Raw genomic sequence first — 15,092 nt, forward strand, 5'->3', positions numbered from 1 at the left:
AGCACAGCACTCTCATTCCACACAACACAGCACAGCAGTCTCATTCCACCACAACGCAGCACTCTCATTCCACACAGCACAGCACTCTCATTCCATACCACACAGCACAGCACTCTCATTCCACACAACACAGCACTCTCATTCCACACAACACAGCACAGCGCTCTCATTCCACACAACACAGCACTCTCATTCCACACAACACAGCACAGCACAGCACTCTCATTCCACACAACACAGCACTCTCATTCCACACAACACAGCACTCTCATTCCACACAACACAGCACTCTCATTCCACACAACACAGCACTCTCATTCCACACAACACAGCACTCTCATTCCACACAACACAGCACTCTCATTCCACACAACATTCTCATTCCACACAACACAGCACAGCACTCTCATTCCACACAACACAGCACTCTCATTCCACACAACACAGCACTCTCATTCCACACAACACAGCACTCTCATTCCACACAACACAGCACTCTCATTCCACACAGCACAGCACTCTCATTCCACACAGCACAGCACTCTCATTCCACACAACATTCTCATTCCACACAGCACAGCACTCTCATTCCACACAACATTCTCATTCCACACAACACAGCACTCTCATTCCACACAACACAGCACTCTCATTCCACACAACATTCTCATTCCACACAACACAGCACAGCACTCTCATTCCACACAACACAGCACAGCACTCTCATTCCACACAACACAGCACAGCACTCTCATTCCACACAACACAGCACTCTCATTCCACACATCAGATCAACGACGGAAACGTCCCAGCAGGTGGCAGCAGTGGACTGTCTGTCCTAATTATTTTATTACTGGTTTTTGTACTGCAATTCTCAGTAAGGTGGTGGCAGTGTACAATCTTTATACTTTAGTGTCGCGAGCATTCCTTCGCTAATAGATCAATCAGGTTTCCGTCCGGATTAATAAAAGGACGGATAATTACTGTATGCTACGCACAGCTTCTGACAGGAGAGAAGGTACAAACAGGCGGTTTTTACGAACAGATAAACGAATGTTCAACACAGACCGGAAAGTTTATAGAGAAAGCAATGTTCTACACAGACCGGGAAACTTAAAGAGAAAGGAATGTTCTACACAGACCGGAAAGAATATTTTAGTCAGTTCCGTTTACTCCAGTAAACGGACAAAAAACGTAAATGTACCAAAAAGCTGATAGCTGCCAAGAAGTTCCTATTCAGGACAAATGATTTCATGCTGGGAAAAACACTTATTGAGTCGTGAATATTAAAATCCGTATGCCTATACATATATCAAAGTGTTTAAGCATCTATAATAAGCCTCGTTTAACATGTTCATAACAACATTGTAATTACCCCGGAACAACGATCTCAATGTGAATTTTTGTTGGACATGTTGGACATAATGAATAATATTAGTTGGTAAAAGGCGCCCTCAAAATAAACGCAGTCTGTCGCGTAGGAAAACCAAATCCTGCTTTTTGTTGCTATGCCAACGAAATGTTCAACTACTTGGTGGTGAAATAGTTAAGGTTAATATTTCCCTTTATAGGTCAGAGCATCACTTTCTCTCTGGGATGTTCAGCAGAGGCGCACAAGGAGATTAAGTCAGCGCGATATTTTCTTTTCTGCAACAAACCTGGTCCTTTTTGCGCAAACCAATCCGATCGACAGATTTGATACAATGCAGAATTCTGTATGCTGTTGATATTTTTTACCTGGTATGGCTAATTTCGGGGCTATAGTTCTGTACTTGCTGCATTTTTTCGTTTATTTCAGCAACGGGCAGCCACATGCGCGCGAGCGGGTCGGACCATGGACTCAAAGGATTCAGTGGGAAAACAACGGTCGCGTGTACAGTTTATTGAGCACGGGTTCCCAATATCGGCCACCGGAGCAGACAAGAAGGCCCTCCCGCGTGTACCTGAGCGCTAAACGTGAAAGCACCGGGCACCTTCTGTCTGTTCCGCCGTTAAGTCCTTCTCGAGGTAGAGATTTGAATTTAGGAGCTGCTGAACCCAGTGTGACTGGTTCTAACGTTGTGGGTCCTAAAAGAGTCCAGCCAAGTATATCCGATTCTAATGCCGTAGTTTTGGGGGTTGATCCTGGGCAGTATATAATCGCCACTCGCAGCGCATCGGTCGCGAGGCGCCGCAGTCACCCTCTCACTTCGCCACAGCGCGAAGAAGCAGATGAGTCCCCTGTTGCCGTTCAGGTTGCGTTCGGCACTGTCTCCAGTAGGAATTTCACGGCAGCAGAGGCGGCTGTAGAATTCTCGGGAGACACGCACGCTCGGGATCGTGATAGTGCTCTCGCGCTGGGCAGGACCACTCCGACAGTGGGCAGTGATGGGAAGCAGGAACGAGTAGGCAGACGGGCAACTGTTCCCGGGGGATCTAGATCGGCATTCCGTGACAGTAAAGAAGATAGGAACTCACTGGCAAATCCGTTGCAAGTTTCTGCACCAGTTAGAGCACTGAGGGACGATATATCTCGGAATGGCACTGGCAGTAGCAACACTGCATCATCTGTACAGGAGGGAGAGCGCGATCCACTCGACTCTTCAAAAAATCACAGAAACACGGTTTTCTACAACGTTTATGAGAATAACAGAAGAACTCCGGCGCGGACACACCGTCTGCCTGGCTCCGGGCACGGCGCCGGGTACTACCATCATGGTAAAGAGAGATTACACTGATATTTTTATTGTTTTTTTTTGCTCGATAAACTTTGAGATTGAAATTGCTGTATGCTACTCTCTGTGTTTGGCATAGTGACATGCGTGTTCTCGTGCAGGACTGCCGGACCTCGTTCCCGATCCTTACTACATCCAAGCGTCCACTTACATTCAGCGCGTGCAGATGTACGCGCTCAGGTGCGCAGCGGAGGAAAACTGTCTAGCCAGGTAAATTTCGCGCTCTCCCGTCGATCATCAGCAGTAGGAATGACTTGTTATTTACTTCCCTTATTATATAATTTTAAAGTCTGGTCTATAACTGTTTTAGATCACCATCACGTACACTTTAACCATTTGCGTGACAGAACAACCACGCAACTGATGATAGCATTGTATTTATCATATTATTATGGTTCTGACTGTTCTTAAAAGGTCTGGAAAATATTCTCATGGTGGACCGTAATGGAGGAAATGTAAGTGGTAGAATATCTCACTTTACTCAGAAACACATGAAAGATTGTTTCCGTTTATTATTTATAACAAAACGGGCTAATCTTTCTTGCTAGGTGGCTGTCTTTATTTGGTAAATGGTAAATGGTAAATGGACTGCATTTATATAGCTGTTTTATCCAAAGCGCTTTACAATTGATGCCTCTCATTCACCAGAGCAGTTAGGGATTAGGTGTCTTGCTCAAGGACACTTCGACACACCCAGGGCGGGGTTTGAACCGGCAACCCTCCGACTGCCAGACAATCGGTCTTACCTCCTGAGCTATGTCGCCCCATAAATTATTTAATTTAGCGCGCTACCATTCCCAGTGTAAGTGCACTGATATATCATGAGCATGTGCCAAAAAAGACCAGCACAAAGACACTTATAAAAATGTTGTAACACAGGTCATTGTGACTAAATAGTTTACTGTAAGGTTATCTAATGTTGAACTGCTGTCGGTATTGTAAGCTGACTGTGTGGTAAATAAGCAGCATTGCCACGTGCAGTATTGATGGTAGTTCAGCCTGTGAACTCACACAGGCTAACTGCAGATCTGATTTCTGTTATGTCAGGCTCAGGATGATCTAATTCTCCTAAAGTCAGGTGTTTCAGGTAATACCCGGTGACCAGGCTATGGGCATGTTCTGAATAAGCAATATGAACTAGGGCAGCTGCTGATATTTCTGTATCGATTGTAACAAGCGTATCCCACACAAACCCATTAAGGGGCATGCCTGGTCTCCCTACTGACTAACTATACCATTACGAACACAAACTTACATAATGAACACTAACACACACTAATGAACACTAATAAACATAAAAAAACACTAACGAACACAAACAAACATAATGAACACTAACAAACACTAATGAACACTAACAAACATAAAAACAGTAACGAACATAACGAACACTAACAAACACTAATGAACACTAACAAATATAACAAACACTAACGAACACTAACGAACATAACAAACACTGACTATACCGCTAATGAGAAGTAAGTCTGAACACTGACTATACCGCTAATGAGAGGTGAGTCTAAACATAGCCAAAGTAACAGGGCTATCCATCTCAGAAGTAATTTTTAAAAATATCACAGCTGAAATCACAGTTTATTCATGTATTCCGTAGCTGAGAGACATGTCTAACAGCTGCTCCAGAAATGTAAGCTTTTTGTGTTCACCATGACAGTGAGATAGAGCGTGAATCATGACCTAAGCATCTGGGAAAAATGGAAAATACAGACCTAAGCACATTTCTGAGTTGGAGGAATATTCCGAATAAGGTGTTTACACGACTCCATACTGTGTAATAGAGGAATATCCCATATGTTGTGAACCAGTCACTCATATCTGGGACACAAGTTTATTCAGTTTATGGTTATCAGAAAAAGGTTTATATGCTACTCATGTCATAGTCAGAATGCTGCAATATTAGTGTATAAGTAAACAGTCAATGACATTATTACCAAGGGTAAATAAACCAAAGTTTATTAACTGAAAATCTAAAGCAATTTATAAAATACAGAAATAAAAAAATGGATAGTCTTGAAAGGGGAAACTTGGAAAAGCATTTTCCTGAAGTGGTATATTCTAGTTAATGTGTTGAAGGAGAAATTACTGCAGGACTCTTTTATGGTTTATGGTACGCATGGGCCTGTAGGGTCTGAGCCAATGATTTTATCACAATAAGAGTCCTTGATTGTTAGCTCCTCCCAGTCTGAGTCAGTGTTTTTTTCACAATAAGAGTACTCTATTGTTAGCTCCTCCCATCTATTGCCAGGTCTGCATACCGGCCTGGGGTCAGTGACCTGGAGTACCGGGTTCTGCTCAGGTTCCCTCAGAGAGTTAAAAACCAGGGAACAGCTGACTTCCTGCCACTCAAACCCCAACACCTGTGGGAGTGGCACAGCTGTCACCAGTGAGTATGCACAAACACACACACACACTCACATACACACATACACACACACTCACATACACACACACACGCACACACTCTCACGCTCACACGCACACACTCACACACACACATTCATGCTCTCACACACACACACACACACACAGGCACACACACACTCACACACACACGTACACACACACCCACACACAAACTCAGGCTCACACACACACATACACACTCACGCTCAAACACACACACACTCATGCTCACACACACGCACACACACACGCTCACGCTCACACATGCACACACATGCACACACGCTCATGCTCACACACACACACTAACACTCATGCTCACACGCACACGCACACACAAACAATCCCTATCACACTCACCCATACACAGTACCTGTTATATTCACACATGCACACACAAACAGTCCTTTTAATATATATGCACATGCTGATATACACAGCCGCTGTGATGCACACCCACAAGAAAGTGAAAGAGAGATTATTTTATCAGCTTGGTTAGAGTTCAGTGAGCTCAGATTCTTGCTGGGTAATGTGGAAAGGACAGGTGTTGTATATCAGGTTCATTCCCGTAAGAACAGGTGTTGTATGTCAGGTTTATCCCTGTAAGGACAGGTGTTGTACATCAGGTTCATTCCCGTAAGGACAGGTGTTGTATATCAGGTTCATTCCCGTAAGGGCAGGTGTTGTACATCAGGTTTATTCCCGTAAGGACAGGTGTTGTACGTCAGGTTTATTCCCGTAAGGACAGGTGTTGTACGTCAGGTTTATTCCCGTAAGGACAGGTGTTGTATGTCAGGTCTATTCCCGTAAGGACAGGTGTTGTATGTCAGGTCTATTCCCGTAAGGACAGGTGTTGTATATCAGGTTTATTCCCGTAAGGACAGGTGTTGTATATCAGGTTTATTCCCGTAAGGACAGGTGTTGTACATCAGGTTCATTCCCGTAAGGACAGGTGTTGTACATCAGGTTTATTCCCGTAAGGACAGGTGTTGTACGTCAGGTTCATTCTCGTAAGGACAGGTGTTGTACGTCAGGTCTATTCCCTTAAGGACAGTTGTTGTATATCAGGTTTATTCCCGTAAGGACAGGTGTTGTATATCAGGTCTATTCCCGTAAGGACAGGTGTTGTATATCAGGTGTATTCCCATTTCTTCACCTGTGCCTCAGACATTACCACAGCATGGACGCCTTCAGTGACTATGACCTGCTGGAGGAGTCCTCCGGCCGTAAGGTGGCCGAGGGGCACAAAGCCAGCTTCTGCCTGGAGGACACGGCCTGTGACCCAGGCACTCGCCGGAGATACGCCTGCACCTCCCACACACAGGTAAAGACACCTACACCTGCACCTCATACACAGGTATAAACACCTACACCTGTACCTTGCAGAGGTATAAACACCTACACCTGCACCTCACACACAGGTATAAACACCTAAACCTGCACCTCACACACGTATGAACACCTACACCTGCACCTCACAGAGGTATAAACACCTACATCTGCTGGTAAAAACACCTACACCAGCAGGTATAAACACCTGCACCACTCAATAGCAGGTAAAACACCTACACATGCACCTCACCCACAGGTATAATCACTGGTACAGGTACAAGCAAATACCTGTGCACTCTCAGATAACAGGACACTTCTAAATGTGATGGAAGTCTTCTGTGCTACTTCAATTAAAAAATTGTGTGTGTGTGTGCATGAATGTGTGTGTGTGTGTCACGGCAGGGATTAAGTCCTGGTTGCTATGATATCTACCATGCCAACATTGACTGTCAGTGGATCGACATCACTGATGTGCCACCTGGAAGCTACATACTTCAGGTAACACCTCTATGACTCTACCACATTTATCTCACAGTAACACCTCTATGACTCTACCGCATTTATCTCACAGTAACACCTCTATGGCTTTACCAGATTTATCACAGTAACACCTCTATGACTCTACTGCATTTATCTCACAGTAACACCTCTATGACTCTACCGCATTTATCTCACAGTAACACCTCTATGACTCTGCCGCATTTATCTCACAGTAACACCTCTATGGCTTTACCAGATTTATCACAGTAACACCTCTATGACTCTACTGCATTTATCATAGTAACACCTCTATGACTCTACTGCATTTATCTCACAATAACACCTCTATGACTCTACTGGATTTATCACAGTAACACCTCTATGACTCTACCACATTTATCTCACAGTAACACCACTATGTCTCTACTGCATTTATCACAGTAACACCACTATGACTCTACTGCATTTATCTCACAGTAACAGCACTATGACTAAATTTATTTATCTTACAGTAACACCACTATGACTCAATCACATTTATCTCACAGTAACACCTCTATGACTCTACTTCATTTATCTCACAGTAACACCACTATGACTCCATCAGATTTATCTCACAGTAACACCACTATGACTCTGATATTTCAAACAATTACAATTTAGTCATTTGATAGATGCTTTTAATGAGTTAAGAGATTCATGAGGTAGGCAAACACCACTAGATCCAGAGATCAGCAGAGAGAAATGCAACGAGTCCCAGCAATAATAGCCCGTCATACAGTAGTTCCAAGCCATAGTCATTAGTTGGAAAACTACCTGCAAATTCATCCCCATGTACATCTTAAGGCCAACCTGAGAATTAGTTGCAAGGAAAATGTCTGCTGAATGCATCATACCAATGCAATGTGTTTAATTCCTGCTTAGGTCACTCACTCAGGTCAGTTTATTACAGCGTCCGACTAGGAGCACCAGCTTTTACTTCCTTACAGAAACATGACTGAGCGTAGCCTGAGGTGAATACTCATTTAACACTCTAAGCTGGTCTTCTCTGCCCCAGCTGTACTTGTGAGGACAGGCCTCAGATCCGCACCCAGGGGAGAAAGATGCTGTGTCCATTGTGGCCTCTCCAGGAGAGTCTGGAGAGACGTCAGTAAATATTGACTGTGCCGTTTATAATGTCTACAGCTGCATTCACCACATCCTCGTCCCACCCAGATTTAGAGACCTTTATAGGAAGGTGAGGGCCCTGAAGCTACTGAGAGGCAGGGTGTAACATTTATATCAGTGTGTAACATTTATATCAGCATGTAACATTTATATCAGTGTGTGTAACATTTATATCAGCATGTGTAAGATAACAGTAAGTGTAACATTTATATCAGCGTGTATAAGATAACAGTAAGTGTAACATTTATATCAGCATGTAACATTTATATCAACGTGTGTAAGATAACAGTAAGTGTAACATTTATATCAGCATGTAACATTTATATCAGCATGTGTAAGATAACAGTAAGTGTAACATTTATATCAGCGTGTATAAGATAACAGTAAGTGTAACATTTATATCAGCATGTAACATTTATATCAACATGTGTAAGATAACAGTAAGTGTAACATTGATATAAATGTGTGTAAGATATATATTAGCGTGTGTAAGATTTAAATCAGTGAGTGTAAGATTTATATCAGTGTGGGAAACATATCAGCGTGTGTAAGATTTAAATCAGTGAGTGTAAGATTTATATCAGTGTGTGAAACATATCAGCGTGTGTAAGATTTATATCAGCATGTGAAAGATTTGTATCAGTGAGTGTAAGATTTATATCAGTGAGTGTAAGATTTATATCAGTGAGTGTAAGATTTATATCAGTGAGTGTAAGATTTATATCAGCATGTGTAAGATTTATATCAGCGTATGTAAGATTTATATCAGTGTGTGTAAGATTAAAACATAGCATAATGATGTGAACAGGCCATTTAGCCCAACAATGCTTGCCATTCTCCAAACTAAATTTCACCTAGTGCTCTGATTACCTACAAGCTACATAGTATATAACACTGTATGAAGTGTGGTTTTCAAAACCCCCAGAGTTTCTTCCAGTTATCAATCAGTGCGTGTAAGACTTATATCTGTGTGTAAGGTTTATATCAGCTACTGTCAGATTTATATAAATGTGTGTAAGATTTATTTCAGCAGTAACAGTTCTTCATAGTTCAGAGGGTTTGACCACTTGCCCTCTTCTCACAGGTCACAGTGAACCCCAGTTTCCAGGTGCAGGAGGCAGATTATTCCAACAACGTGGTGAGGTGTCAGATCACCTACACAGGTGCATTTGTGCAAACGCACAACTGCAGGATAACACGGTGAGGTGTGCAACCCTTTTTTCTGGGCTTTGTGATTAGTAAGTAATAGCCTGTACACATTATGTTACATAGCATAGCAGCTTAGCATCAATAGCCTGTACACATTATGTTACATAGCATAGCAGCTTAGCATCAATAGCCTGTACACATTATGTTACATAGCATAGCAGCTTAGCATCAATAGCCTGTACACATTATGTTACATAGCATAGCAGCTAAGCACGAATAGCCTGTACTCACTATGTTACATAGCACAGCAGCTAAGCACGAATAGCCTGTACTCACTATGGTACATAGCATAGCAGCTTAGCATGAATGGCCTGTACCAACTATGTTACATGGCATAGCAGCTAAGCACGAATAGCCTGTACTCACTACGTTACATAGCATAGCAGCTTAGCGTGAATAGCCTGTACTTTCTATGTTACATAGCATAGCAGCTTAGTGTGAATAGCCTGTACTCACTATATTATATAGCATAGCAGCTAAGCACGAATAGCCTGTACTCACTATGTTACATAGCATAGCAGCTTAGCATGAATAGCCTGTACTTTCTATGTTACATAGCATAGCAGCTTAGTGTGAATAGCCTGTACTCCCTATGTTACATAGCATAGCAGCTTAGTGTGAATAGCCTGTACACACTCAGTTACATAGCGTAGCAGCTTAGCACGAATAGCCTGTACTCACTATGTTACACAGCATAGCAGCTAAGCACGAATAGCCTGTACTCACTATGTTACATAGCCTAGCAGCTTAGCGTGAATAGCCTGTACTCACTATGTTATATAGCATAGCAGCTAAGCACAAATAGCCTGTACTCACTATGTTATATAGCATAGCAGCTAAGCACGAATAGCCTGTACTCACTATGTTATATAGCATAGCAGCTTAGCACGAATAGCCTGTACGTTAATGTCTTCTCCGTTTCGGCATCCTCAGGAATTTGAAACATCCTGATAAGCCGTAAGACTCTCAGCTCTGCCATCCTCCACGCTGGTGAGGAGCTGGAGTCCTTTCCTCACCAGTCCTGCATGCTCCATACTGCCTGAACTTCAGGACTTTGATCATTATTAGTTCTTTTGTTTTTAATAGTGTGTATGTATTTATGCTGCATATTAATTTCGCTACCGTAATAAAGAGAAGAGCTGTGTGAGAGGTTAATGCTGAATGACTGTGGACTGTGATATTCTTTGCCTCAGTGCAACATAACACTTCCCCTCAAGCTCTTTTCTTTTCTATGTCTGATTAGCTGCTCAGTTGCTGTCATTTCTTACTGGTACTACCTGATTTAATAAAGGCAGATATTCCTTGTTTTGTTGCCTTTAAAGCATTTTGAGAGTATTGGAATTAACAAAGAAAGTTACTGTGGTAGAATATTTTTAAAATTTACATGTGAAAAAATTATGCCTGGGTGTATTAGAGTGTAGTAGAGGTCAAACTCAGAACTGAATGATTCCCAAAACATTCTGAACAACTGTTTCATAGGGATGTATATCTGTGCATGTGTGCTGTAAGGATGTAAAAAAATAATTTCTTTACACACCAAACTGAAGCCATGAATTATGTGACAGTCACTATTCATAATGTTAAACAATCATTGAATCCTTTAATGTAAATCCCTTTTGGAGTATCTTTGTTTTTCTGTGTTTTTTATACATGTAATATATTGACCTGATTTGTAGAACGAAAGATGGCTGGTTTTCTATCACTGATTTCACAATAAAAATGAAGGCAAATAAAAAAGGATCTAAAAGACTGTACTGATCCAAAGCAGCATGCCGCTGGACTGAGTCACTTTCACACAGGAGGACTCACATTCACACAGGAGGAGTCGCATTCACTCAGGACTCACATTCACACAGGAGGACTCACATTCACTCAGGACTCACATTCACACAGGAGGAGTCACATTCACTCAGGACTCACATTCACTCAGGACTCACATTCACACAGGAGGAGTCACATTCACTCAGGACTCACATTCACACAGGAGGACTCACATTCACTCAGGACTCACATTCACACAGGAGGAGTCACATTCACTCAGGACTCACATTCACACAGGAGGAGTCACATTCACACAGGAGGACTCACATTCACTCAGGACTCACATTCACACAGGAGGAGTCACATTCACACAGGAGGACTCACATTCACACAGGAGGAGTCACATTCACACAGGAGGAGTCACTTTCACACAGGAGGACTCACATTCACTCAGGACTCACATTCACACAGGAGGAGTCACATTCACACAGGAGGAGTCACATTCACACAGGATGCTGTGGAAGGGGCTGCCACAGGAGGACAGGAAGTGCATCAGCACTGTTATTCTGTGTTTGTTAACGGCGCGCTGAGGATGTAAAGCTGTCCGTCATGTTTACGACAGGAAGGAGCTTTACACTGACTGTGTATTAACACTCTAATTATGCTTCCACTATAATGTATAGTAAACAACCATGTAACTGTACAGTGCATGCATCATAAATATACACATTTATATACATCCACCACATCTACGAATGGACACTCACACAGACACACACACATACGCACACACACGCACACATACGCACACTCACACATAGCTGGGGGCAACACAGCTCAGGGGGTAAGAGCGGTTGTCTGCCAGTCGGAGGGTTGCTGGTTCGATCCCCCGCCCTGGGCGTGTCGAAGTGTACCTGAGCAAGACACCTAACCCCTAACTGCTCCCAACGAGCTCCCAACCTTGCACGGCAGCCTTTCACCGTTTGTGTGTGTGTGTGTGTGTGTGTGTGTGAGAATGAGAGGCATCAATTGTAAAGTGCTTTGGATAAAACCGCTATATAAATGCAGTGCATTACCCCACACACACACACACAGGTATGTTTAATGTAATAGTGAAGTGGATAGCAGGTGTATGACAGAAGAAATGACGATAGTTCTGTTTAAAAATGAACATAAATACAGACGGGCTGCTTGACAGATGGCTTCTGAGCCTGATTTAGCGCACATGTTATTGAGGGCAGCAGAAGCCCCCCACCCCCCCAACCCCATGTCCTGGCCTGTCTGGGAATTTCCACCTGCCCCACAGTGGCCATCTCCACCCCGTGCTTGTTTGAAATTTAGTCTAGCACACTAGCCTGTCCTGTACCCCTGGCAACCAATCAAAGGAAACCCTAAAAACAGCACACGCTGCCCTGCTGCTGGGACAGTTCAGCTTTACTTGTCCTGGGTATGATCAAGATATAATGCAGCTCAATACATTTAAAAACCAGGAAATTGATCAATTATGGCTCTCTGGCTCTCTCTCTAGCTCTCTGGCTCTCTGACTGTCTGGCTCTCAGGCTCTCTGGCTCCCTGGCTCTCTCTCTGGCTCTCTCTCTGGATGTCTGGCTCTCTCTCTGGCTCTCTCTCTGGCTGTCTGGCTCTCTCTCTGGCTCTCTGGCTCTCTCTCTGGCTCCCTGGCTCTCTCTCTGACTCTCTTTCTGGCTCCCTGACTCTCTCTCTGGCTCCCTGGCTCTCTCTCTGGCTCTCTCTCTGGCTCCCTGACTCTCTCTCTGGCTCCCTGACTCTCTCTCTGGCTCTCTAGCTCTCTCTCTGGCTCCCTGGCTCTCTCTCTGACTCTCTGGCTCTCTCTCTGGCTCCCTGGCTCTCTCTCTGGCTCTCTGGCTCTCTCTCTGGCTCCCTGGCTCTCTCTCTGACTCTCTTTCTGGCTCCCTGACTCTCTCTCTGGCTCTCTGGCTCTCTTTCTGGCTCCCTGACTCTCTCTCTGGCTCCCTGGCTCTCTCTCTGGCTCTCTCTCTGGCTCCCTGACTCTCTCTCTGGCTCCCTGACTCTCTCTCTGGCTCTCTAGCTCTCTCTCTGGCTCCCTGGCTCTCTCTCTGACTCTCTGGCTCTCTCTCTGGCTCCCTGGCTCTCTCTCTGACTCTCTCTCTGGCTCCCTGACTCTCTCTGGCTCTCTGGCTCTCTCTCTGGCTCCCTGACTCTCTCTCTGGCTCTCTGCCTCTCTCTCTGGCTCCCTGACTCTCTCTCTGGCTCCCTGACTCTCTCTCTGGCTCTCTGGCTCTCTCTCTGGCTCCCTGACTCTCTCTCTGGCTCCCTGGCTCTCTCTCTGGCTCTCTGGCTCTCTCTCTGGCTCTCTCCCTGGCTCTCTCTCTGACTCTCTGGCTCTCTCTCTGGCTCCCTGGCTCTCTCTCTGACTCTCTCTCTGGCTCCCTGACTCTCTCTGGCTCTCTGGCTCTCTCTCTGGCTCCCTGACTCTCTCTCTGGCTCCCTGACTCTCTCTCTGGTTCTCTGCCTCTCTCTCTGGCTCTCTGGCTCTCTCTCTGGCTCTCTCCCTGGCTCTCTCTCTGGCTGTCTGGCTGTCTGGCAGGCAGTTTCCCTGGGTGTTTGTGCCGCGGTGCTGCTGAGCCGGGGCTGTTACTGCAGGCCACACCGGTAAAACAGGCAGGGAGTTTGTTCAGGAGTGTTGTCTGAGTGTGCTGCTGAGCATGTGGGTGGGGGGGGGGGGTCGGGTGTGGCTGACTGCTGGGCACTTCGGTTTTCCTCTCAAAATGGCAGGTAACAGAGAAATTCCACAGCTACGCTAGTCCAGAGGAAGCAAGCCAAGCTGGGGTCAGCTGTAAGCCAAACCAACCAAAACAACAGGCCTTTGGTTTTACCCCAAAACTACAGCACAGACCTTGAGTATCACCCCAAAACTACAACACAGACCCTGAGTATCACCCCAAAACTACAACACAGACCCCAAGTATCACCCCAAAACTACAACACAGACCCTGAGTATCACCCCAAAACTACAGCACAGACCCTGAGTATCACCCCAAAACTACAAGACAGACCTTGAGTATCACCCCAAAACTACAGCACAGACCCTGAGTATCACCCCAAAACTACAACACAGACCTTGAGTATCACCCCAAAACTACAACACAGACCCTGAGTATCACCCCAAAACTACAACACAGACCCTGAGAATCACCCGAAAACTACAGCACAGACCCTGAGTATCACCCCAAAACTACAACACAGACCCCGAGTATCACCCCAAAACTACAACACAGACCCTGAATATCACCCCAAAACTACAACACAGACCCTGAATATTACCCCAAAACTACAACACAGACCCTGAGTATCACCCCAAATCTACAACACAGACCCTGAGTATCACCCCAAAACTACAGCACAGACCCCAAGTGTCACCCCAAAACTACAACACAGACTCTGAATATCACCCCATAAAAGCTGAAGCTGTAGTTAATGTCAGATTCCAAACTTCAGGAGATCAATGACCTCTCACTGCCAAACTGAGTGAAAACAGACAGGTTCTATTATGCCCCTGATCTTTGTTTGATTTGTATGGCAGCCAATTCATAAAGTTCCAAATGTGGGAAGTCATGAATGAGGGAAATTTGGTTGCTGCTCAAGGAGCATCTGTACATGACCTGTGACCATGTCCTAATTTCTACATATCTTTAGTTTTTATTAGAATTTAATTGAATTGGACAGGCAGCTGATAATTCTTGTGTCTGTTCCTTCCCTTCACATTTGGGAAAGATTCATGTTTACCTGGGCAGAGCAGACTGGCCTCACATGCACCCTAACCCTAACCCTAACCCTAACCCAGACGCGCACCCTAACCCTAACCCTCACATGCACCCTAACCCAAACCCTAACCCAGACGCGCACCCTAACCCTCACACGCACCCTAACCCTAACCCAGACGCGCACCCTAACCCTCACATGCACCCTAACCCTAACCCAGATGCGCACCCTAACCCTAACCAT

General features: G+C 44.7%; 1 protein-coding gene across 4 annotated transcripts; it reads left to right on the top strand.

Annotated features, from left to right (window-relative positions):
• Window positions 1-716: 716 nt before the first annotated feature.
• Window positions 717-11,057, top strand: LOC118229304 (protein-lysine 6-oxidase-like). Of its 4 annotated transcripts, none has more exons than XR_004765642.1 (7): window positions 717-2,697; window positions 2,816-2,924; window positions 4,981-5,118; window positions 6,306-6,462; window positions 6,873-6,968; window positions 8,008-8,187; window positions 9,202-9,322. XR_004765642.1 is itself a non-coding variant. In XM_035421157.1 (7 exons), the coding sequence occupies exons 1-6, from the start codon at window positions 1,743-1,745 to the stop codon at window positions 9,319-9,321; spliced, it is 1,575 nt and encodes a 524-aa protein (XP_035277048.1). In that variant the 5' UTR covers window positions 717-1,742; the 3' UTR covers window position 9,322; window positions 10,260-11,057. The 4 variants fall into 4 exon arrangements, 3 of the variants coding, with proteins under 3 accessions (XP_035277048.1, XP_035277047.1, XP_035277049.1); XM_035421157.1 differs by lacking the exon at window positions 8,008-8,187 and adding an exon at window positions 10,260-11,057; XM_035421156.1 differs by lacking the exon at window positions 8,008-8,187 and adding an exon at window positions 10,260-11,057 and having other exon boundaries at window positions 9,202-9,317.
• The last annotated feature ends 4,035 nt before the right edge of the window (window positions 11,058-15,092 follow it).

The sequence above is a fragment of the Anguilla anguilla genome, chromosome 6 (genome assembly GCF_013347855.1).
Source record: "Anguilla anguilla isolate fAngAng1 chromosome 6, fAngAng1.pri, whole genome shotgun sequence".
Lineage (NCBI taxonomy): Eukaryota > Metazoa > Chordata > Actinopteri > Anguilliformes > Anguillidae > Anguilla > Anguilla anguilla.